General features: G+C 37.8%; 1 protein-coding gene across 1 annotated transcript in view; it reads left to right on the top strand.

Annotated features, from left to right (window-relative positions):
• The window catches only part of TEX11 (testis expressed 11), a 345,012-nt gene that overhangs the window by 292,926 nt on the left and 27,669 nt on the right, over positions 1-24,417 (top strand). The window contains exons 26-28 of the mRNA XM_012535167.3: positions 12,024-12,173; positions 13,424-13,532; positions 14,705-14,825. Of these exons, the coding sequence (XP_012390621.2) occupies positions 12,024-12,173; positions 13,424-13,532; positions 14,705-14,825 (380 nt within the window). The remainder of the gene's footprint in view (positions 1-12,023; positions 12,174-13,423; positions 13,533-14,704; positions 14,826-24,417) is intronic.

Below are 24,417 nucleotides of genomic sequence, written 5' to 3'. Positions count from 1 at the left end.
GTTCCTGCGTTCTGGTGGATGACACTGGATCTTGTCTTTCTGATGGGCAGGTCCATGTCTGCTGGTGTGTTTTGGGGTGTCTGTGGCCTTATTATTGTTTTAGGCATCCTCTCTGCTAATGGACGGGGTTGTGTTCGTGTCTTGCTAGTTGTTTGGCATAGGGCTTGCTGGTCGTTGAGTAGAGCTGGGTCTTGGCGCTGAGATAGAGATCTCTGGGATATTTTTGCCGTTTGATGTTACATGGAGCTGGGAGGTCTCTTGTGGAGCAGTGTACTGAACTTGGCTCTCCCACCTCAGAGGCACATCCCTGATGCCTGGCTGGAGCACCAAGAGCCTGTCATCCACACAGCTCAGAATAAAAGGGAGAAAAGGGGAAGAAAGAAAGAAGAAGGTAAAATTAAAAAAGGAAAATAAAATAAAGTTATCAAAATAAAAATAAAGAATAATTATTAAAACAATTATTTTTAAAAAATTAATAAATTTTTTATAAAAAAAAGAGGAAGAGGAGAGCAACCAAACCAAAAAGCAAATCCACCAATGATAAGAGTGCTAAAAACTGTAATAAAAGGGCTTCCCTGGTGGCGCAGTGGTTGAGCGTTCTCCTGCCAATGCAGGGGACACGGGTTTGTGTCCCGGTCCAGGAAGATCCCATATGCCGCGGAGCGGCTAGGCCTGTGAGCCGTGGCTGCTGAGCCTGTGTGTCCAGAGCTTGTGCTCCACAATGGGAGAGGCCACAACAGTGAGAGGCCTGTGTACCGCAGAAATATAATAATAATAACATAAAAAAGTTAAAAAACCTATAATAAAAATAAAATACAGACAGAACCCTAGAACAGATGGTAAAAGCAAAGCTATACTGACAAAAACACACACAGAAGCATACATATACGCACTCACAAAAAGAGAAAAAGGGAATAATATATGTATATCATTGCTCCCAAAGTCCACCTCCTCAATTTGGGATGATTCATTGTCTATTCAGGTATTCCACAGATGCAGGGTACATCAGGTTGATTGCGGAGATTTAATCCGCTGCTCCTGAGGCTGCTGGGAGAAATTTCCCTTTGTCTTCTTTGTTCACACAACTCCTGGGGTTCATCTTTGGACTTGGACCCGCCTCTTCGTGTAGGCCTCCTGAGGGCGTCTGTTCTTTTTTCAGACAGGACAGGGTTAAAGCAGCAGCTTATTCTGGGGCTCTGGCTCACTCAGGCTTGGGGGAGGGAGGGGTACGGAGTTCGGGGCAAGCCTGCCGCGGCAGAGGCCTGTGTGATGTTGAACCAGCCTGAGGCACCGTGTGTTCTCCTGGGCACTTTGTCCCTGGATCACGGGACCCTGGCAGTGGCGGGCTGCACAGGCTCCTGGGAGGGGAGGTGTGGATAGTGACCTGTGCTTGCACACAGGCTTCTTGGTGGCGGCAACAGCAGCCTCAGCATCTCATGCCCGTATCTGGGGTCCGCGCTGATAGCCGCAGCTCGCCCCCGTCCCTAGAGCTCCTTTAAGCGGCACTCTTAATCCCCTCTCCTTGCGCACCAGGAAACAAAGAGACAAGAAAAAGTCTGTTGCCTCTACGGCAGCTCCAGACTTTTTCCCGGACTCCCTCCCGGCTAGCCGTGGCGCACTAGCCCCCTTCAGGCTGTGTTCCCGCAACCAACTGCAGTCTTTTCCCTGGGATCCGACCAAAGCCGGAGCCTCAGCTCCCAGCCCCCACTGGTCCTGGCGGGTGAGCAGACAAGCCTCTCGGGCTGGTGAGTGCTGGTCAGCACTGATCCTCTGTGCAGGAATCCCTCCACTTTGCCCTCCGCACCCCTGTTGCTGTGCTCTCTTCCGTGCCTCCAAAGTTCGCCGCCCCCACACCGTGTCCACTCCCCTGTCTCTACCCGCAAAGGGGCTTCCTAGTGTGTGGAACCTTTTCCTCCGTCACAGCTCCCTCCTACTGGTGCAGGTCCCATCCGTATCCTTTTGTCTCTGTTTTTTTCTTTTTTGTTTTGCCCTACCCAAGTACGTGGGGGGTTTCTTGCCTTTTGTAGGTCTGAGGTCTTCTGCCAGCATTCAGTAGGTGTTCTGTAGGAGTTGTTCCACATGTAGATGTATTTCTGATGTATTTGTGGGGAGTAAGGTGATCTCCACGTCTTACTCTTCCACCATCTTTAAGCTCCCCTCTCCGTGACTCTGTTTAATTGTTTGAGGACCTGCCAGACCATTTTCCTAAGTGGCTGCACCATTTTATATTGTCACCAGTTGTGTAAGGCTTCTGATTTCACCACCAGCTTGCCAACACTTGTATTATCTGACTTTTTGATTCTAGCCATCCTTCTGAGTGTAGAGTGATATCCCATTGTGGTTTTGATTTCCTGATGACTGATTTTCTTTTTTAAAAAATTAATTTATTTATTAGTTATTTTTGGCCGTGTTGGGTCTTCGTTGCTGCACGTGGGCTTTCTGTACTTGTGGCACACGAGGGCTACTGTTCGTTGCAGTGTGCGGGCTTCTCATTGTGGTGGCTTCTCTTGTTGCAGAGCATGGGCTCTAGACACTCGGGCTTCAGTAGTTGTGGCTCGGGAGCTCTAGAGCACAGGCTCAGTAGTTGTGGTGCACGGGCTGAGTTGCTCTGTGGCATGTGGGATCTTCCCGGAGCAGGGCTCAAACCCCTGTTCCCTGCATTGGCAGGTGCATTCTTAACCACTGCACCAGCAAGGAAGTCCCAATGACTGATTTTCTTGACAACTAATGGTATTGAGCATTTTTTCATATGCCTATTGGCGATTTGTACGTATTTTTTGGAGGAATGTCTGTTTAGATCGTTTGCCCAATTGTTAATTGTTTTTTAAATTATTAAGTCATAAGAGTCCTTTATATATTCTAGATGCAGGTCCGTGATCAGATATATGACTTGCAAATATTTTCTCCCATTCTGTGGGTTTTTTCCTTTTCTCAGTAGTATCCTTTGAAGCACTTTTTTTTTTTTTAACTTTTATGAGGTACAATTTATCTATTTTTCTTTTCTTGTTCCTGCTTCTGGTGTCATATCTAATAACTGCCAATCCAAAGTCATAAAGGTTTACTCCTATGTTTTCTTCTAAACAGTTTTATAGTTTTAGTTCTTACATGTAGGTCTTTGATCCATTTTGAGTTAACTTTTGTATGTGGTATGAAGTAGGGTCCAGTTTCATTATTTTCCATGTGGCTATACAGATCCATTTTTTTGAAAAAGCTATTCTTGGGAATTCCGTGGTGGTTCATTGGTTGGAACTCTGTGCTTTTACTTCTGAGGTTGCGGGTTTAATCCCTGGTTAGGGAACTAAGATCCTGAAAGCCATGCGGCACAGCCAAAAAGGAAAGAAAATAAGTTATTGTTTCCCCATTGGATGGTCTTTGTCTCCTTATAGAAAATTGTTGACCATAGACACATGGAAATGTTAGTCTCCAAATGTGTTCTTTTTCTTCTTTTTGTGTGTGTGTGTGTGTGCGCTCTTCTTTTTCAAGATTGTTTTGGCTATTCTGGATCCCTTGAATTTCCACATGAATTTTAGGATCAGCCTGTTAGTTTCTGAAAAAAGAAAAAAGCCAGCTGGGATTCTGGTAGGGATTCTGTTGAATATATAGATCATTTTGAGGGGTATTGCTATTTTAACAATGTCAAGCCTTCTAATCCATGAACATGGAATATTTTTCCATTTATTTACATCTTCCTTAATTTCTTTCAATGATGTTTTAAAGTTTTCAGTGTACAAGTCCTGCACTTCTTTAATTTAATCCTAAATAGTTTATTTTTGATGGTATTATAAATGGAATTGTTTTCTTAATCTTATTCTCATTTTGCTCATGGCTATTGTATAGAAATAGAATTGATTTTTGTACATTAATATTATTAAACTTCTTTATTAGTTCTAATGGTATTTTACTGGAATGCCTAGGAATTTTATTTACAAGATCACATTGTGTATTAATAGTTTCACTACTTCTTTTCCAGTCTCGATGTTTATTATTTCTTTTTCTTGCCTAATTTCTTTAGGTAGGACTTACAGTACAGTGTTGAATAGCAATGGTAGGGGTGGGCATATGTGTCTCTTTCTTCATCTTAGAGGGAAAGAATCCAGTCTTTCACCATTAAGTATGTTTTTAGCTGTGATTTTTTCATAGATGCCCTTTATCTGGTTGAGGAAGTTCCCTTCCACTCCTAGTTTGTTAATTGTTTTTATCATGACAGTGTTTTATCAGGTTTATTGGATTCTGTAAAATGCTTTCCACCTCTATTGAGATCATCATGCAGTCTCTGTTTTGTTGATATGGTATATTATATTAATTGGTTTTCACTTGTTAAAGCAACCTTACATTCCTGGGAAAAATCCCACTTGATCACACTGTATAATTCTTTTATATGTTTCTGGATGCAGAATACTAGTATTTTGTTGGGTATTTTTGTGTCTATATTCATAAGAGACCTTTGTCTAATTTTCTTTACTTGTGATATCTTTGTCTGGTTTTGGTATCATAGTAATCCTGGCCTTATAACATAAGTTGTGAAATGTTCCATCCCTTTCAATTTTTGAAAGAATTAGTAAATACTTAGTATTAATTATTCTTTAAATGTTTGCTCCAGTCCTGTGGTGAAGCTGTATAAGCCTGGACTTTTCTTTTTCTGTAGTTTTTTTTTTAAAATATTTATTTATTTATTTATTTTGGCTGTGCCGGGTCTTAGTTGTGGCATGTGGGATCTTTTACTTGTGGCATGCAGAATCTTTAGTTGCGGCATGCAGGCTCATAGTTGTGGCATGCGAACTCTTAGTTGCAGCATGTATGTGGGATCTAGTTCCCCAACCAGGGATCAAACCCAGGCCCCCTGCATTGGGAGTGTGGAGTCTTACCCACTGGACCACTAGGGAAGTCCCTGTAGTTTTTAAAATTACTAATTCAATGTCTTCCTTCATTATACATCTATACAGATGTCTGTTTCTTCTTGAGTCAGTTTCAGTAGTTTGTCTTTCTAGGAAATTGTTCATTTTATCCAGATTGTCCAATTTATTGGCATACATTTTCTTTTTTTTTTTGCTGTACGCGGGCCTCTCACTGTTGTGGCCTCTCCCGTTGCGGAGCACAGGCTCCGGACACGCAGGCCCAGCAGCCATGGCTCATGGGCCCAGCTGCTCCGCAGCATGTGGGATCCTCCCAGACCGGGGCACGAACCCGCGTCCCCTGCACCGGCAGGCGGACTCTCAACCACTGCGCCACCAGGGAAGACCCTTGGCATACATTTTTCATTGCATTCCTTTGTAATCCTTTTTATTTCTCTAAGGTTGGTAATGATGTCTCTTTTTTTGTTTCTGATTCTAGCAATGAGGCTTCTCTCCTTTTTTCTTAGTCAATCTAGCTAAAGTTTTGTCAATTTTGTTTGTCTTTTTAAAGAATCAGCTTCTGGTTTCATTAATTTTCTCTATTGTTTTCCTATTCTCTCATTCATTTCCACTCCAATTTTTATTATTCTCTACCTTCTATTTCTTTGGGTTTAGTTTGCTCTTAACTAATGTGGAGGGTTATATTATTGATTTGAAATCAATTTTTCCTTCTTTTAAGTTTCATTTTATTTTTTTCCAGGTTTATTGAGGTATAATTAACATACAGCACTATATAAGTTTAAGGTGTACAGCATATTTTCTGTAAAGATATAATTAATTATATGTGTATATGTTTACCAAACTAATTATATGTTTATGAATATAATTTTCCATCTAAGCACTTTAGCTGCATCCCATTAGTTTTATTATATTGTGTCTTCATTTTCAAAATATTTTCTAATTTCTCTGTTGATTTGTTTTTTTACCCATTGGTTGTTTAAAAGTGTCTTGTTTACTTTCTGTATATTTGTGAGTTTCCCAATTTCTTTTTTCTTATTCTAATTTCATTCCACTGTGGTCACAGAACATACATTGTATCATTTTATATTTTGAAATTTATGGAGATTTGTTTTATGACCTAGCATATCATTAATTCTAGAGAATATTCTATATGCATTTGAGAAGAATGTCTATTCTGCTGCTGTTGAGTGTTCTCTAAAGGTCTGGTAGTTCTAGTTGGCTTACAGTGTTTTTCAAGACATGTTTCCTTCTTGATCTTCTAATTGTTCTAAGTATAATTCAGTTTAATAAAGTTCAAGAACACCCAACTATATCAATAATTGCATTAAATATAAATCATCTAAATCAGAGGTCAGGACATGTTTCTTAAAGACCCAATAGTAAATATTTTCAGCTAACAGGCCATAGGGTCTCAGGCACAACTACTCCACTCTGCCATTATAGGCAGGAAAATAGACATAGATAATATTTAAACAAATGAACATGACTGGATTCCCAGAAAACTTTATTGCCAAACAAGCGGCCAGCCCATAGATTGTAGTTTGCTCACCCCTGGTCTAAACACACCAATTAAAAGATCAAGAAAAGAAATAAAGAATGTCAGATTGGCTAAAAAATCAACACCCAAAACTACATGCTGTCTATAAGAAACCCACTTATATATGAATACATAGGTAGGTTAAAAATAAAAGGAATTGAAAAAGGTACACTATGCAAACACTAATCCAAAGAAAGCTGGAATGGCTATATTATCAGAGAAGACACTTTAAAGCAAGGAATATTACTAAGGATAAAGAAGGATATAATGAAAAAGTGGTCAGTTAAACGTGACAACATAACTATCCTAAATTTGTAATGTACCAAACAACAGAGCTTCAAAATACATGAAACAAAAACTGATAGAACTGAAAGGAGGAATAGACAAATCCACCCTATGGTTGGAGAGAGACTCCAATACAGGAGTCAATAGAATAAGTCAACAGATACTCAACAAGGATATAGAAGACATAACTAACACTATCAACCAACTTGATCTAATTGACATTTATAAAATGCTCTACCCAACACCACCAGAATACACATTTATTTTCAAATGCACGTGGATCATTCAACATAGGCCATATTCTGAACCATAAAACAAACCTGAAAAGAGTTAAAAGTATTGAAATCATGCAAAGTATTTTCTCTTACTATAATGGAGTTAAATGATAAATTTATAAAGTATATGTAAAATATATTTTACAGTTCTATTTTTCCAAATATATATTTGGAAATTAAACAACATACTTCTAGTTGATATAGAGGGAACATATATCAACATATTAAAGGCCATTTATGACGAACTCACAGCTACCATCATACTCAATGGTGAAATACTGAAAGTCTTTAAGATCAGGAAGACAACAAGGATGCCCTCTCTTGCTACTTATATTTAACATAGCAATGGAAGTTCTAGCCACTGCAATCAGACAAGACAAAGAAATAAAGTGCATCCAAATTGGAAGGGAAGAAATAAAACTCTATTTCCAGATGACATGATACTATATATAAGAAACCCTAAAGTCTCCACCAAAAAAGCATTGGAACTAATAAATGAATTCAGTAAAGTTGCAAGATACAAGATTAATATATAGAAATCTGTTGCTTTTCTATACACTAATAATGGACTATCAGAAAGATAAAGCAAGAAAACAATCGTGAATAAAATCACATCAAAAAGAATAAAATACCTAGGAATAAACTTAACCAAGGAGGTGAAAGACCTATACTCTGAAAACTGTAAAACATTGATGAAGGAATTTGAAAATGATACAAAGAAATGGAAAGATATCCCATGTTCTTGGATTGGGAGAATTAATATTGTTTAAAATGTCCATACTACCCAAAGTGATCTACAGATTTAAGGCAATCCTTATCAAAATAACCAAAGACATTTTTCACAGAACTTGAACAAATAATCCTAAAATTTTTATGGAACCACAAGAAACCCCGAACTGCCAAAGAAATCTTGAGAAAAAAGAACAAAGCTGGGGTATCATGCTCCCTGACTTCAGACTGTACTACAAAGCTACTGATACTCAACAAGTGTATAGAAGACATAAATGACACTATCAACCAACTTGATCTAATGGATATTTATAGAATGCTCTACCCAACAACACCAGAATACACATTTATTGTAATCAAAACAACACATTTATTTGTAATGAAAACAACATGGTACTGGCAAAAAAATAGACACATAGATCAGTGGAACAGAATAGAGAACCCAGAAATAAACCCATGCACCTACGGTCAATTGATCTATGACAAAGGAGGCAAGAATATACAATGGAGAAAAGACAGTCTCTTCAATAAGTGGTGCTGGGAAAACTGTACAGCCACATGTAAAAGAATGAGATTAGAACATTTCCTCACACCATACACAAAAATAAACTAAAAATGGATTAAAGACCTAAATGTAAGACCTGAAACCATAAAACTTCTAGAAGAGAACATAGGCAGAACACTCTTTGACATAAGTCATAGCAATATTTTTTGGATCTGTCTCCTACAGCAAAAGAAATAAAAGCAAAATAAACAAATGGGACCTAATTAAACATAAAAACTTTTGCACAGCAAAGGAAACCATTGACAAAACGAAGAGACAGACTATGGAATGGGAGAAAATATTTGCAAATGATATGATCAATAAGGGGTTAATATCCAGAATATATAAAGAGCTCATACAACTCAGCATCAAGAAAAAAACCAACAAACCAATTAAAAATGGGCAGAAGGGCTTCCCTGGTGGCGCAGTGGTTGGGAGTCCGCCTGCCGATGCAGGGGATGCGGGTTCGTGCCCCAGTCCGGGAGGATCCCGCATGCCGCAGAGCGGCTGGGCCCGTGAGTCATGGCTGCTGAGCCTGCGCATCCAGGGCCTGTGCTCTGCGATGGGAGAGGCCTCAGCAGTGGGAGGCCCATGTACCGGAAAAAAAAAAAAAAGGGCAGAAGTCTTAAATAGACATTTTTCCCAAGAAGACATACAGATGGCTAACAGGCACATGAAAAGATGCTCAGCATCACTAATCATTAGAGAAATGCAAATCAAAACCACAATGAGATATCATCTCACACCTGTTAGAATGTCTACAAATAACAAATGTTGGTGGGGATGTGGAGAAAAGGGAACCCTTGTACAATGTTGGTGGGAATGTAAATTGGTGCAGCCACTGTGGAAAACAGTATAAGGTTCCTCAAAAACCTAAAAATAGAACTACCATGTGATCATGCAATTCCCTCCTGGGTATATATCTACAAAAAAAGAAGACAATAATTCAAAAAGATATATGTACCCCAATGTTCATAGCAGGATTATTTACAATAGCAAAGATACGGAAGCAACCTAAGTGTCTATCAACAGATGAATGGGTAAAGAAGATGTGGTGTAATATATAAAGTGGAATATTACTCAGCCATAAAAAAGAATGAAATTCTGCCATTTGCAACAACTTGGATGGACTTAGAGAATATTACCCTTAGTGAAATAAGTAAGACCGAGAAAGGCAAATACTCTGTTATCCCTTATATGTGGAATCTAAAAAATGAAACAAACCAATCTACATAACAAAGCAGAAACAGATTCACAGATACAGAGGACAAACTAGTGGTTGCCACTGGGGAGAGTGAAGTGGGGAGGGGGCAGGACAGGAGTATGGGATTAAGAGATGCAAACTACTATGTATAAAATAGATAAGCAGGGCTTCCCTGGTGGCGCAGTGGTTGAGAGTCTGCCTGCCAGTGCAGGGGACACAGGTTCGTGCCCCGGTCCGGGAGGATCCCACGTGCCGCGGAGTGGCTGTGCCTGTGAGCCGTGGCCGCTGGGCCTGCGCGTCCGGAGCCTGTGCTCTGCAACGGGAGAGGCCACAACAGTGAGAGGCCCGCATACCGCAACAACAACAACAACAACAAAATAGATAAGCAACAAGGATATATTGTACAGCACAGTGAAATATAACCATTGTTTTGTAATAACTTTAAACTGAGTGTAAGCTATAAAAATATTGTATCACTATGTTGTATACCCAAAACTAATATAATATTGTAAATCAACTATACTTCAATTTAAAAAACATACTTTTTAAATAATCAAATGGGTTGAAGAGAAATTTGCAGGGAAATTAGAAATAGTTTGAATGGAAGTAAATGAAAACACAGCATATAAAAATTTGGAGGGGGCTTCCCTGGTGGCGCAGTGGTTGAGAGTCTGCCTGCCGATGCAGGGGACTCGGGTTCATGCCCCAGTCCGGGAAGATCCCACATGCCGCGGAGCGGCTGGGCTCGTGAGCCATGGCCGCTGAGCCTGCGCGTCCGGAGCCTGTGCTTCACAACAGGAGAGGCCACAACAGTGAGAGGCCCGTGTACCGCAAAAAAACAAAACAAAAAAAATTTGGAGGATACAGCTAAAGCAGTGTTTAGACAAAACTTTGTAGAAATAAATGCCTCTATTAGAAAAAGAAAGATCTTAAATAAGCCTCCACCTTAGGGAAAAAATTAGCAAATTGAACCAAATCAAGCAGAATGAAAGGAGTAATATAAGAGCAGAAGTCAATAAGATTTAAAACAGAAAATAATAGATAAAATTGATGAAACCAAAAGCTGTATTGTTGTTTTTGTTTGAAAAGATCAGTGCAGTTGAGAAAACTCTAGCCAGGCAGATCAAGACACAAATTAACAATATCAAGAATGATAGTGTAGACATCACTACAGATGCTGCAGACATTAAAAAAACGATAACAAGGGAATATTCTGAAGAAATTTATGCCCATTAACTTGAAGGGTTAGATGAGATTGACAAATTCCTTGAAAGTCAAACTACCAAAGCTCCCACAAAAAGAAATAGATAACCTGAATTGTCCTATACCCATTGAATTCATAGTTTAAAATCTAGTAAAACATGAAAAGGATAATAGATTATAACCAAGTAAGTTTTATCCTGGGTTCAGCATTGTAAACTCATTCATTTAATTCACCGTATCAACAGATTAAGTGACAAGACTCAACATCCATTTATTATAGAAACTCTCAGCTAAACAGGAATAATAGGGAAGTTCCTCAAGCTGATAAAAACCATCCACAAAAATGAAACCTACAGCTAATGTCATTTTAAATGATGAAAGACTGAATGCTTTCCCTCTAAGGACATAAGTCAAGGATGTCTACTCTCACCACTCCTGGTCATCATCATCCTGGTGGTCCTAGCCAATGCAATAAGGCAAGCGAAAGAGTGGGAAAAGACATACATAGAGTGAAAAAGATCAAATAAAACTATCTGTATTTGCAGAGGACACATGATTCTCTATATAGAAAGTCCAAAGAATCTACAAAAAGTTATGTGAACTAATAAATGAGTTAAGCAAGTCACAGTATACAGGTCAATATTCAAAAGTTGATTATAGTTATACATGCTATCACTGAAGTTCAATAACAAAAAATACACATCAGTAGTGATAGAAGTCAAAATAGTTGTTAACTCTGCAAAGGTGGTATTGACTGGAAAGGAGCACGAGTGTTGGAAGTGTTCTATATCATGATCTGGGTAGTGGTTTGAACATATATAAAAATTCATCACCCTGTTTGTTTAAGATTAATGCACTTCCCTCAGTTTATTGTATGTATGCTATACCTCCAAACTTTTGAAAACGTTCAGTCTAACAAGGTAGTATGGTAGATGCTACCTGATACAAGATTCTGCCCATGGCGATAACCAAGAAATATTGTTGACTGACTAAATGAAGCAGTTTGGAAACTTCCCCTTGCTTTGTTTAAAATAAAACCACAGTTGGTTTATATTGCACTGTATTTTCTGGTTAACTCAGTCATTAAAGTAAGGCAGGTAAACGTATTTGAATTAGATAGCAACAAGACTTTTCCAGGCTATTTAGGAATATCATCGTAATAATTTCAGGAAATGTAGACAACTCTAGTGAATGCATTTCAGGGTGTGAAAGTATTGGTGAGTTTATATATTTTAAAATGTAAAAGATCTGTCTACAGGAGCTGGGATAACCTTCAAATTATAAGTAAAATTAATTTTCCTCAATAGGAAAATCTCCCCAGAAGAGAGATTAGAATAGAAGAGAATGATAAAATGTAATCACAGAGAATGTTGCATTTTTGCCGCTTTCTTAGGGGACTTCTCAAGTGATCCATGTGAGACATTGCTTCTGCTGTATGAGTTTGAAGTTAAAGCCAAAATGAATGACCCATTACTGGACAGCTTCCTGGAATCAGTGTGGGAACTGCCTCATTTAGAAAGTAAAACATTGGAAACAATCGCATGTAAGAGCTGTATTTATGTTTTTGGAAGGCTGGTACCCATTTAAGTCGTACTACTTTTTTCTTTCTTCTCTCTCTTCTCTCTTTCCTCCAGGTGGGAAGCAATGTATCCTCATAGCACTTTGTTTCTCCTTCTCTAATGGCATTCTCAAACTATTTTGTATTATAATCGTTTGTGCATTTATCTTTTTCTTTAGGCTCCTTAGGGTCATGAGTAATAATTACTTGTATTTGTTGTACTTATAAACCCTAGCAAAGTGCATTGCTCATATTTATTTTATGTGTAGAATCGAATAATATAACTACACAATAGAGGTAGCTCAAACTTCAGAAAGTTAGTTTTGCTCAGCTAGTTAGAAATAGGCAATCAGCTGCTTCACTAATCAAAAGTAATACACTCTTAGCCGTTTATGAAAGTGTACAGAGAAATATTGGTGATATTTCTAACACAATTGCCAACCTCAAATTTGTCATTGGGCTATAAGTAGTATTGGGGGGCTCAGAGCCTCTATGAGGATATACTGCAAGAAATGGCCTCATTATGTTCCCTTTATATCTTTCACCCTCCTCAGGAGCCTATGTGTGGCTAATAAAGGTATTAGGTAGCCCCAAGTGCACAAGAGTCACATTTACCTTTCCTTGTCTTGCCAAGACAGAATTTCTAGACCTGTGGAGCTGGTGGCGTATACTTTATAGACATGTGATGGTGACCACTGTTCCTTGTATAATGGAACTCCAATTCTAGAGGCCTGGTAAATGCGTCTAGAAGTTTTAGGGGTTTTACCTCTGATACTTACTCTTATGTCAAGTGTTTCCTGTTTTTAATGTTAGGCAGAAACAGTATATTTAGTATAAATCTGTTTTTGATTAGTACCCTTTTACTTATCTGCTTTCTGTTTCCTTCTTAGTGTGCCCCTCCTTCACTTTGGTTCCTAAGATTATTGCTTCACCTGTATGACTATGCGCAGGCTTACAGAAACAGTAGGTTCTCTGTTGATGTTTGCTGAAGAAAAAATATAACCTGGTGATCCTACCATGTTACTCTGCCCAGAAAGTAGAAGCTATCTCTGAAAGCCACCATGGATTCATCATTTTATAAAATTCATTTTTGGGTTTTTGTCTTTGTTTATTTATTTGTTTTTGTTCATCTGTCTCAGGTCAGTTTCATTAGAGAAAGTCAGTTGTAACGTGGGATGAAAACTGTGATGGATGAGATTATGGTATTCACAATCTTTTTGCTTCCCTTCCTGTAGCATTAGCAATGGAAATGCCTGCACACTATCCTTCTATTGCTCTAAAGGCCTTGAAAAAGGCTTTATTTCTCCACAAAAAGAAAGAATCAGTTGATGTTTTGAGATACAGGTTAGTAAATATAATTCAACACTGAATCCTAGTTTTATTTTTTTGTTGTTGTTTTTTTTTCTTTGCGGTACAAGGGCCTCTCACTGTTGTGGCCTCTCCCACTGCGGAGCGCAGGCTCAGCGACCATGGCTCACGGGCCTAGCCGCTCCGCAGCATGTGGGATCTTCCCGGACCGGGGCACGAACCCGTGTCCCCTGCATCAGCAGGCGGACTCTCAACCACTGCGCCACCAGGGAAGCCCGAATCCTAGTTTTTGATAGCCAAAAGTGCTATAGTCAATGTCCCATAAGTCATCAATCATACTCAACTGACTCAAAAGATGATTGGGCCACTCCTGTAACTCCTGGACTAAAAAGCCCTCAGAATAGCTCCATATTTAGAGTTGTGTGATAGACCAAGGCAAGGTAAAGGAGTCTGGTTTTCCCAAAGGAGAAAAGAGGGAGAAAGTTGCTTCTTTGTGTGAGCCTGTATATATAATAAAATTACTAATTAAGTACCTTTCTTTCGTTCATTACTGAATATGCCAAATATACAGAAAAGTAGAGAGATTAATATAACAAACACGAGTGTATCCACCACTCAAATTTAACAGATGTTAACATTTTGCTACATTTGCCTCATATATTTTTTTCTAAGCACCTTTCTTTAAGGACCAATAAGTGCTATACGTAATATAAAATAGTATTTATTGAAGATTTTATGTTCTCTACGCCTAGACATGGGGGAAAAATAGATATTGTGTGATTTTTCTCTGGAAAACTTCATTACAGTCTTCCTTTTCTGAGACATGAGAGAGTTCTCCTGGAATTACTCCCAAATTAAATCCCAATTCCCTTCTGCATTTGAGGATGTAACGAGATGCTTTAAAGTATCTGTAGATTAAACCAGCTCATAAAATATAGTAAACAGACACAACTCCTTAGTTCAGGAAACTAAAAAAAATATATATATAGTGAAAGACAACCGTAGGCATAATAAAAGGAAGGATTGGTCAGCCCCCTTTATATCTTCAAAAATCTGTCTTCTGAGCTTGGAGGCCAGATAAAATTGAAGGAAGAACAGACGTGTTTTGAAGCTCTTAGTCTGGGATGAGATCCAGATTTTACTTATCTTAGCCATGAAGTCAATGATTTCTTTCCTTATGGGATCCGTTTTCTCTTTTTGATTTTCAGCAAATGTATGCACAGCTTGATTAACCTCTTCGTGCCAGATGGGGTGCCGAATGAAGAACTCTGTCCCCTGGAAGAAATTTGGGGCTGCTGTGAAGATGCTCTGAGCCTTATTAGCCACACTGTAAGTCAAACAATGATATTAAACTTTAAGCTAATTTTAAAGAACTAAATGATCTTATGTATTAGAAATTACATAGAATAATGCTTTTCGATATGAGTTTTAATGTAAATAAATTTGTATTAAAATGTGGTTACACACTATAAAATTTCCCTGGGTTTGTGAAATGTAAATAGTTAAAAGTAGAAAATTTCTAATACAGGTATACTATGGATTAGGTCGAAGTAGCAGTACCATCTGGCATTTTGAATTACTTTGTATTTTCAAAACCTGGTAGAATTATTCCCCTGTGATGAGACTAACCCTTTGAAAAAGTTTATTATTATTCTGCCACTTCTGAGACAGGTGATAATAGAGTAGAAGGAACAATGAAGACCTGTGTTTTAGTCCCTCCTCTGCTGCTTTTTTTTCTTTTCAGTGCAGGTTTATTCAGTAATTTTTAGATCAGCTTTATTAAGATGTAATTTATATACTGTAATATTCACCCATTATATGTATATAATTCAGTGATTTTTAGTAAATGTATGGTTATGCAACTGACACCATAATCCAGTTTTAGAATATTTTCATTACTCCAAAAATTTTCCCATTGCCCATTTGCAGTCAATCCCTGCTCCCATTTTCAGGCCCAGGGAACCACTGATCTGCTTTCTAGCTCTATAGATTTTCTCATTCTAGACACTTCATATAAATGGAGTCATATTTGTGACCTCTTGTGTCTGGTTTCTTTCAGTTTAGCTTACTGTTTTTGAGGTTCACCCATGCTGTAGCATGTATCACTCTTTCATTCCTTTTTATTGCTGAATAAATAGAATATTTTTATAGGCTATTGAATTAGTATGTCACATTTTGTTTATCCACTCACTAGTTGATAAATATTTTATTTGTTTCCACTTTTTGGCTATTACAAATAATGCTGCTATGAACAGTTGTGTCTAAGTCTTCGTTTTCAAAGGTTTGTTTTCAATTTTCTTGAGTACATGAATTAATGGCTCATATGGTAACGCTCTAAACTTTTTGAAGAACTGCGATCTGTTTTCCAAAGTTGCTGCACCTTTTACATTCCTCCCAGCAGTGTATGAGGGTTCCAACTTCTCCACATCCTTATTAACACTTGTTATTGTCCATCTTTTTTATTATAGCCATTCTAGTGGGTATGTAATGGTAGTTCATTGTGGTTTTGATTTGAATTTCCGTGATAGCTAACACTGTTGATCATTTTTTCATGTGCTTATTGACCATTTGTTTATCTTTTTTGGAAAGATATCTATTCAATTATTTTCCCATTTTTTAAATTAGATTCTCAGTAAGTTATGTGTTCTTTATGTATTCTAGATACAAATCCTTTATCAAATATACTATTTGTAAATATTTTCTCCCAGTCTCTGGTTTGTCTTTTCATTTTCTTAATGGCAGCATTTAAAAAGCAAATATTCTGAATTTTGATGAAGACCAATTTATTATTTTTTCTTTTATGGGTCATGTTTTTAGTCATGATAAGAAGTCTTTGCCTATTCCAAATTTACAAAGATTTTCTTCTATGTTTTCTTGTAGCTTTTATAGTTTTATTTCTTACATATAGGTCTGTGATTCATTTTGAGTTAATTTTTGTTTATGGTGTATGAGGTAAGGGTCTAAATGGTTTCTCATTTGTTTGTTTTTGCATATGGATATTCCTCCTCTGCTGTTTGACTTCAGTTTTCTCATTTGTAAAATGGAAATAATACCTTTTCTGACTCCCATACTGAGGTTTTAAGGATCAATTAAAATAATAATATGTGTTGTGAACTTTAACAACTCATACACAGGTAAGGTAAGGTAGTACTGTTATTATAAGGGAGCTATAAAATATTAAGAAGGTCAAATGGCTTGCTTAAAGTCACACAAAAGTCATTACTTGAGTCCATGTTAATATCCAAGGCTCCTGACTTGCCCAACTGCTTCTTCATATACAAACGTCTGCAAACCACAACAGATGGTGGAACAATATAGCAGGGTGACAACCTGGTACAAACTAGCATCATCTTACAGAAACCCAGAATTCTGGAGCTATGTAATTATGGCCTGTGTAAATTTAAGTTTAAAAAAAAACTTTAGCGTTGAACATTTTGGAGATATATACATCTTTTTTTCCCCCTCATCTTAACTTTCTTTTGGGAAGAAGAGAAAATTAAATTTCTAAGCCATGAGCCTCATCTGGACCTTCAGATGTGTTTGCCATAGTAACAAATACAAACTAAAATTAAATTGTACTATAAATTCAAATTGATCAATTTCCATAGTCGCTATATAAGGCCAAAACTGCTCTGAGCATTTTGCCACTTTTATTCTGTCTAATGTATTACTGTTCCATCTCTCCGAATCTTGGGTTGCCTGTTAGAGAGGTTAATATTTTTTTAGTTTTTTGACCAGCCTCCCATCCATTATTGCTAATTCCCTGAAACATGATGGGATAGTTAGCTTTTCTATACAGAGATTAATTTAATAACCCTCTTGGCTCTTTACATAGTATATGTTGCTTTTTACTGTTTGATTGAATGTGCTATGCATCCCTTTTGTTTTAAATACTTGGAAAAAAATTTGCCCTTATTTGACTTTTCTGATGACCAGTCACTCATTCATTATTTATTAAGCAGATAACCTTTATCAAGTGCCTCCATACAGTGGCAAAATGGCTATTGCACAAATATAAAACCTCAAGCCCACACTATCATAATTTACATTTTACAGAGCATTCTTACATCCATTATTTCATTTGACAGTCCGCCCCCCAGTAATTCTATGAAGTAGGAAATGCTGGTATTATCCTTGATATACAAATAAGGAAATTTTTAAGATTCAAAAAAGTCAAGTTACCAATTTGCCTAAGTTCATATGGCTAATGAATGAAAATCAGAACTAGAACCGTCTGACCTCAGTTCCAGGGCTCTTTCCACCAGAACACACGTCTTATTTACCTGCTTTTGCTAGGAATTTCAGTTCAAAGGAGAGGCTCAAGTTGGTATCTAGTACACTTTTTGCCTAGCCCTATATCCCAAAGATTTTCTCCTCTTTTTTTAAGTTTTATAGTTTTATATTTTACATTTAAGTTCATAATACATTTTACGTTAATTTTTGTATGAGGTGTGAGATTTAGGTTGAGGTTCATTTTTGCTGTGATATCCAGTTGCTCTAGCACCATTTGTTGACAAGGCTGTCTTTCCTCCATTAAATTGCTTTTGTACTTTTATTTTATTTTATTTTTTTCCTGTACGCGGGCCTCTCACTGTTGTGGCCTCTCCTGTTGTGGAGCACAGGCTCCGGACGCACAAGCTCAGCGGCCAGGGCTCACGGGCCCAGCCGCTCCGCGGCATGTGGGATGTTCCCACACCGGGGTACGAACCCGCGTCCCCTGCATTGGCAGGCGGACTCTCAACCACTGCGCCACCAGGGAAGCCCGCGCTTTTGTACTTTTGACAAAAAATCAGTTGGGCATATTTGTGAGTCTCTTACTGAGTTCTCTATTTTCTCTATGTGTCAGTCCCTCTGCGAGTACCTGATTACTATAGCTACACAATAAGTCTTAAAAGCAAGTAGAGTGATTGTACCCACTTTATTGTTATTAGCTATCTAGTTCCTTTGCCCTTCTATATTCATTTTAGAATAATCTTGTCTAAATCTACAAAAATTCCTCCTGGGATTTTGATAGGAATTGCATTAAACTGTATTTGTTTCCTAGAACTGTGATAACAAATTAGCACAAACTGGGTGACTTATAACAAGAGAAATTTATTCTCTCACAGTTCTGGAGGCCAGAAGTCTGAAATCAAGGTGTCAGTAGGCCATACTCTTTCTGAAGGCTCTATGGAGAGGATCCTTCTTTGCCTCGTCCTGTCTTTTTATGGTTGTTGGCAAACCTTGGTATTCCTTGGCTTATAGATTCATAACTCCAGTCTCTGTCACCACATGGCATTCTCCCTCTGTCTTTCTCTTTTTCTTATAAGTACACAGCCATTATTGGATTAAGGGTCCACTCTACTTCAGTATGATCTCAACTTAGTTACATCTGCAGTGCCCCTATTTCCAAATATGGTCACATGATGAAGTACCAGGAAGGACATGAATTTTGGGGGAGGACTCCATCGAACCTAGTACACTTTATATCAAGAATTGACATCTTTAATTATATCTCAATTTAAAAATAGAATTGACATCTTTATTATACCGAATCTTCCAATCCATGAACAGGGTATGTCTCTTCATTTATTTAGATTTTTTATTTCTTTCATCAGCATTATGTAGTTTCCAGCATACAATTCCTGTACATGTATTGTTAGATTTATATCTAAGTGCTGTGGGTTTTTTTTTTTTTTTGAGTGATCGTAAGTGGTGTCCTGTGTTAATTTCTAGTATGAAGAAATGCAGTTGCTATTTCTGTGTTTATTTTGTATCCCACAACCTTGCTGAACTCACTCATTTCAGGAATTTTCTTTGAAGATTCCTTAGGATTTCCTATGTAAACAACCATGTCATCTGCAAATAGAGACAGTTTTATTTCTTCCTTTCCAATCTATGTGCCTTCTCTTTCCTTTTCTTGCCTTACTGCACAGACTAGAACTTTCAGCACCATGTTAGTTAAGAGTAATGAGAGTGGATATTCTTGCCTTGTTCACTCTCTTAGGGGGAAAACATTCAGTCTTTCACCATTAAGTATAATGTTAGCCATAGGATTTTTGTAGAAGCTCTTTATCAAGTTGAGGAAGTTCCCACTATTCCTTTTCTCTGCTAGTTTCATGAATGAGTATTGAATTTTGTCACATGCTTCTCCTGCATCAATTGATATGATCATGTGATTTTTCTTCTTTAACCTGTTAATATGGGGGATTACATTGACTGATCTCAAATATTGAACCAGCCTTGCATCGTTAGAATAAACCCCACATGGTCATAGTGTATAATTCTTTTTTTTTCTTAGCATTTTTATTGGAGTATAATTGCTTTACAATGGTGTGTTAGTTTCTGCTTTATAACACAGTGAATCAGTTATACATATACATATATCCCCATATCCCTTCCCTTTTGCGTCTCCCTCCCTCCCATAATTCTTTTTATATATTGCTGAACTCTGTTTGCTAGCATATTGTTAAAGATTTTTTATCTATATTCATTGGTCAGTAGTTTTTTTTCTGTACAGTCTTTGGTTTTGGTATCAGGGTAATACTAGATTCATAAAATGAATTGCAACGTGTTTCCTCATATTTTTGGAAAAGATTGTGTATAATTTATGTCAGTTCTTTTCTTAATGTTTGGTAGAATTCTGCAGTGTAACTGGGCCTGGAGATTTTTTTCAAGAGTTTAAAACTACATATTCTATTTCCTTAATAGTTATAGACTGTTCACATTATCTATTTTATATTGGGTGATTTCTGATAATTTGTGTTTTTCAGTGAAGTGACCCATTTCGTCTAAGTTGTCAAAAAATTTTTTATATATAAATTGGTATGGCCAAGGCTGACAACATCAGCATTTTATTTTTTAAAATTTATTTTATTTATTTATTTTTGTCTGCATTGGGTTTTTATTGCTTCATGCGGGCTTTCTCTAGTTGCAGCAAGTAGGGGGCTACTGAGCAGGGGCTACTCTTCGTTGTGGTGCATAGGCTTCTTACTGTGGTGGCTTCTCTTGTTGCAGAGCACGGGCTCTAGGCACGTGGGCTTCAGTAGTTGTGGCATGCAGGCTCTATAGAGGGCAGGCTCAGTAGTTGTGGTGCACGGGCTTAGTTGCTCCATGGCATGTGGCATCTTCCCAGACCAGAGCTTGAACCCATGACCCCTGCATTGGCAAGCGGATTCTTAACCACTGCACCACCAGGGAAGTCCCCTAAGTTGTCAAATTTATATGTATAGAGTTCTTTGTATTATTATTCCCTTATTATTCTTTTGATGTGTGCAGGGTCTGTAGTGATATTTACTGTTTTATTCCTGATATTGATAATTTACATCTTCCCTTCTTTTCTCTCTGTCATTCTTGCCAAGAGTTAGTAGATTTTATCCACCTTTTCAAAGAACCATCTCCTCCATTGATTTTCTCTATTGCCTTTGTATTTTCAGTGTTGTTGATTTCTGCTCTTTATTATTCACTTCATTCTGCTTGCTTTGCATTTAGTTTGCTCTTCTTTTCTAGGTTCTTGAGATGGGAACTTAAATTATTGAGACCTTTCCTCTTTTCTAATGTATGTATTTAGTGCTGTAAATTTCCCTCACTGAGCTGCTTTAGCTGTAGCCCACAAATTTTGCTATATTGTATTTTCATTTTCATTTACTTCAATGTATTTTTTTATTTCCTTTGAGACTTCCTCTTTGACCCATAGATTACTTCGTAGTGTGTTGTTTAGTTTCTAAGTGTTTACAGATTTTCCTGTTATCTTTCTGTTACTGAATTCTAGTTTTATTCCATTGTGGTCAGAGAACACAACTTGTATAATTTCAGTTATTTAAACTTTTTGAGATTTATTTTATGGCCCAGGATATGATCTTAGTAAATGTTCCATGGGCACTTGAAAAGAATGTGTATTCTGCTGTTGTTGGGAGGAGTAGTCTATAAATGTTGATTAGATCTCACTGGTTCATGGTGTTGCCAAGTTCTTGTATACTTTTCCTTATTTTCTGGCTAATTGTTCTATTATTTGTTGAGCAGGCACATTAAAATCTTCAACTATAACTGTGGAGTTATCTAGCTCTTCTCACTCCTATTGGTTTTTGCTTCATATTTTGTAACACTGTTATTGGATGCACGCACATTTATGATTGCTATGTCTTCTTTGTGGATTTCACCTTTTATCATTGTATAATGTTCCTGTCTGTCTCAAGTAATTTTCTTTGCTCTGAAATTACAATAACTAATATAATATTGCTACTCTTGCTATCCTTTGATTACTGTTTATATAATATACCTATTTCCATCCTTTTATTTTCAGTCTGCCTATAATGTTATATTTGAAGGAAATTTCTTGTAGCCAGCATATAGACAACACATTTTTTAATCCACTTTGCCAATCTCTCTTTTTTAATTTTCTCTCTTTTTTAATTATATTAAAAGTTTCAGGTGTACAACATTATAATTCAACACTGGTATACACTACAAAGTGATCACCTCAAAAAGTCTAGTTACCATCTGTCACCATATAATTGGCTCCCTTTACCACTTTTGCCCAATCCCCAGCATTCTTCCCCTCTGGTAAACACCAATCTAGTCTCTGTATCTATGAGTTTGTTTTCAATTTGTTTTGTTTTTCATTTGTTTTGTTTTTTAGATTCTACATATGAGTGAAATCATAGCCTATTTATCTTTTTTCTTCAGACTCATTTAGCATAATGCCCTCAATCCATGTTGTCACAAATGGCAAGATTTATTCATTTTTATGACTGAGTAGCATTCCACTGTGTGTGTGTGTGTGTGTGTGTGTACACACACATATACACATATATGCCACATCTTTATCCATTTATCCATCCATGGACACTTAGATTTCCCCATATCTCAGCTATTATAAATAATGCTGCAACGAACATAGGGGTGCATATATCTTTTTGAATTAGTGTTTCATGTTCTTTGGATAAATACCCAAAAGTGGAATAGTTGGATAATATGGTAGTCCTAGTCTAAATTTTTAAAAGAATCTCCATAATGTTTTCCATACTGGCTGTACCAATTTACATTCCAAACAACAGTGCACAAGGGTTTTCCTTTCTCCACGTGCTCGTCAACACTTATTTGTCTTTTTGAAAATAACCATTCTAACAGGTGTAAGGTGGTATCTCATTGTGATATTGATTTTCATTTCTCTAATAATTAATGATGTTGAGCATCACTTCATGTATGTGCCTCTTGGGCATCTCTATGTATTCTTTGGAAAAATGTCTACTCAGGTCCTCTGCCCATCTTTTTTTTTTTATAAATTTATTTATTTATTTATGGCTACATTGGGTCTTCGTTGCTGCACGCGGGCTTTTGTCTAGTTGCAGTGAGCGTGGGCTTCTCATTGCACTGGCTTCTCTTGTTGCAGAGCACGGGCTCTAGGCACACGGGCTTCAGTACTTGTGGCATGCAGGCTCACTAGTTGTGGCTTGCGGGCTCTAGAGCACAGGCTGAGTAGTTGTGGTGCATGGGCTTAGTTGCTCCACGGCTTGTGGGATCTTTCCAGACCAGGGCTTGAACCTGTGTCCCCTGCATTGGCAGGCGGATTCTTAACCACTGTGCCACTAGGGAAGTCTCTGTTTTCTTATTATTAATTACTGCCTGTTTTTTCAGCTTAGAGAATCCCTTTAACATTTCTTGTAAGGCCTTCTTAGTGGTATGAACTCCTAAAGGAGTTAAAGCTTTTGCTTATCTGGAAAACTCTTAATCACTCCTTCAATTCTGAGTGATAACCTTGCTGGGTAGAGAATTCATGATTGGAAGTTTTTTCTTTTCAGCACTTTGAATATGTCATGCCACTCTCTTCTAACCTGTAAATTTTCTGCTGAAATATCTGCTGACAGTCTTATGTGGTTTCCCTTGTTATGTAGTAAGTTGTTTTTCTCTTGCTGCTTTTAAGGTTCTCTCTTTATTTTTAACTTTTACCATTTTAAGTATAATATATCTTGGTGTGTTTTTTGGGGGGTTCATCTTATTTGGAACTCTCTGGGTTTCCTGGACCTGGATGTCTGTTTCCTTCCCCAGATGGAGGATGTTTTCAGCCATTATTTCTTCAAATAATTTTTCCAGCCCTTCTTCTCTCTCTTCTCCTTCTGGGACACCTTTGATGTGCATATTAATACTCTTGATGTTATCCAAGAGGTCCCTTAAAATATCTTCACTTTTTTAAAATTCTTTTTTCATTTTGCTGCTCTGAGTGATTCCTATTGCTTTATCTTCCAGCTCACTAATTTGTTCTTCTACTTCATCCAGTCTGCTGTTAAACCCCTCAAGTGTATTTTTTAGCTCAGATATTACTTCTGTTTGCTTCTTTCTTATATTTTCTCTTCCAGTATCCTCCCAAGTTTGGTGAGCATCTTTGTGACCATTACTTTGAACACTTTATAAGGCAGGTTGTTTATGTCCATTTCATTAAGGTCTTTTTTCTGGGGATTTGTTCTTAGGTTTGGAACATATTCTTCTGTCTCTTCATTTTGTCTGACTCTTTGTCTATGTATATTAGGCGAAACAGCTACCTCCCCAGGTCTTGAAGGAGGGTTCTAGTGTAGCAGATGATCCATGGGGCCTGGAAACACATTCTCCCCTGGACATCAGAGCCAGACACTCAAGAGGTGTCCCTTGTGTGGGCTCTTGTGGGGCCATAGCTGCTAATGGGGAGGGTGAGGCAAGGTGTGTGTGCTCACCCCCTTGATTGTAGCATAGCTGTTTCATGGAAGGTTGGGGATGAGGCACATGCCTGGCCTGGTTGCAGAACAATTGTTGCATGGTGTGGGGGTGGACTCAGGGTGCTCTCATGGCCCAGTTGTGGTGAGATTGCTGCACAGGTGGACAGTACACAGGGTACCCGCCTGGTCTGATTGCATCGCAACTGCTGCGCTTAGGCGGGGGAGGGGGGTAGTGCTCTCACCTGGCCCAGGTG

Source organism: Orcinus orca, chromosome X (genome assembly GCF_937001465.1).
Source record: "Orcinus orca chromosome X, mOrcOrc1.1, whole genome shotgun sequence".
Lineage (NCBI taxonomy): Eukaryota > Metazoa > Chordata > Mammalia > Artiodactyla > Delphinidae > Orcinus > Orcinus orca.
This window is presented reverse-complemented; position numbering and strand designations above follow the sequence as displayed.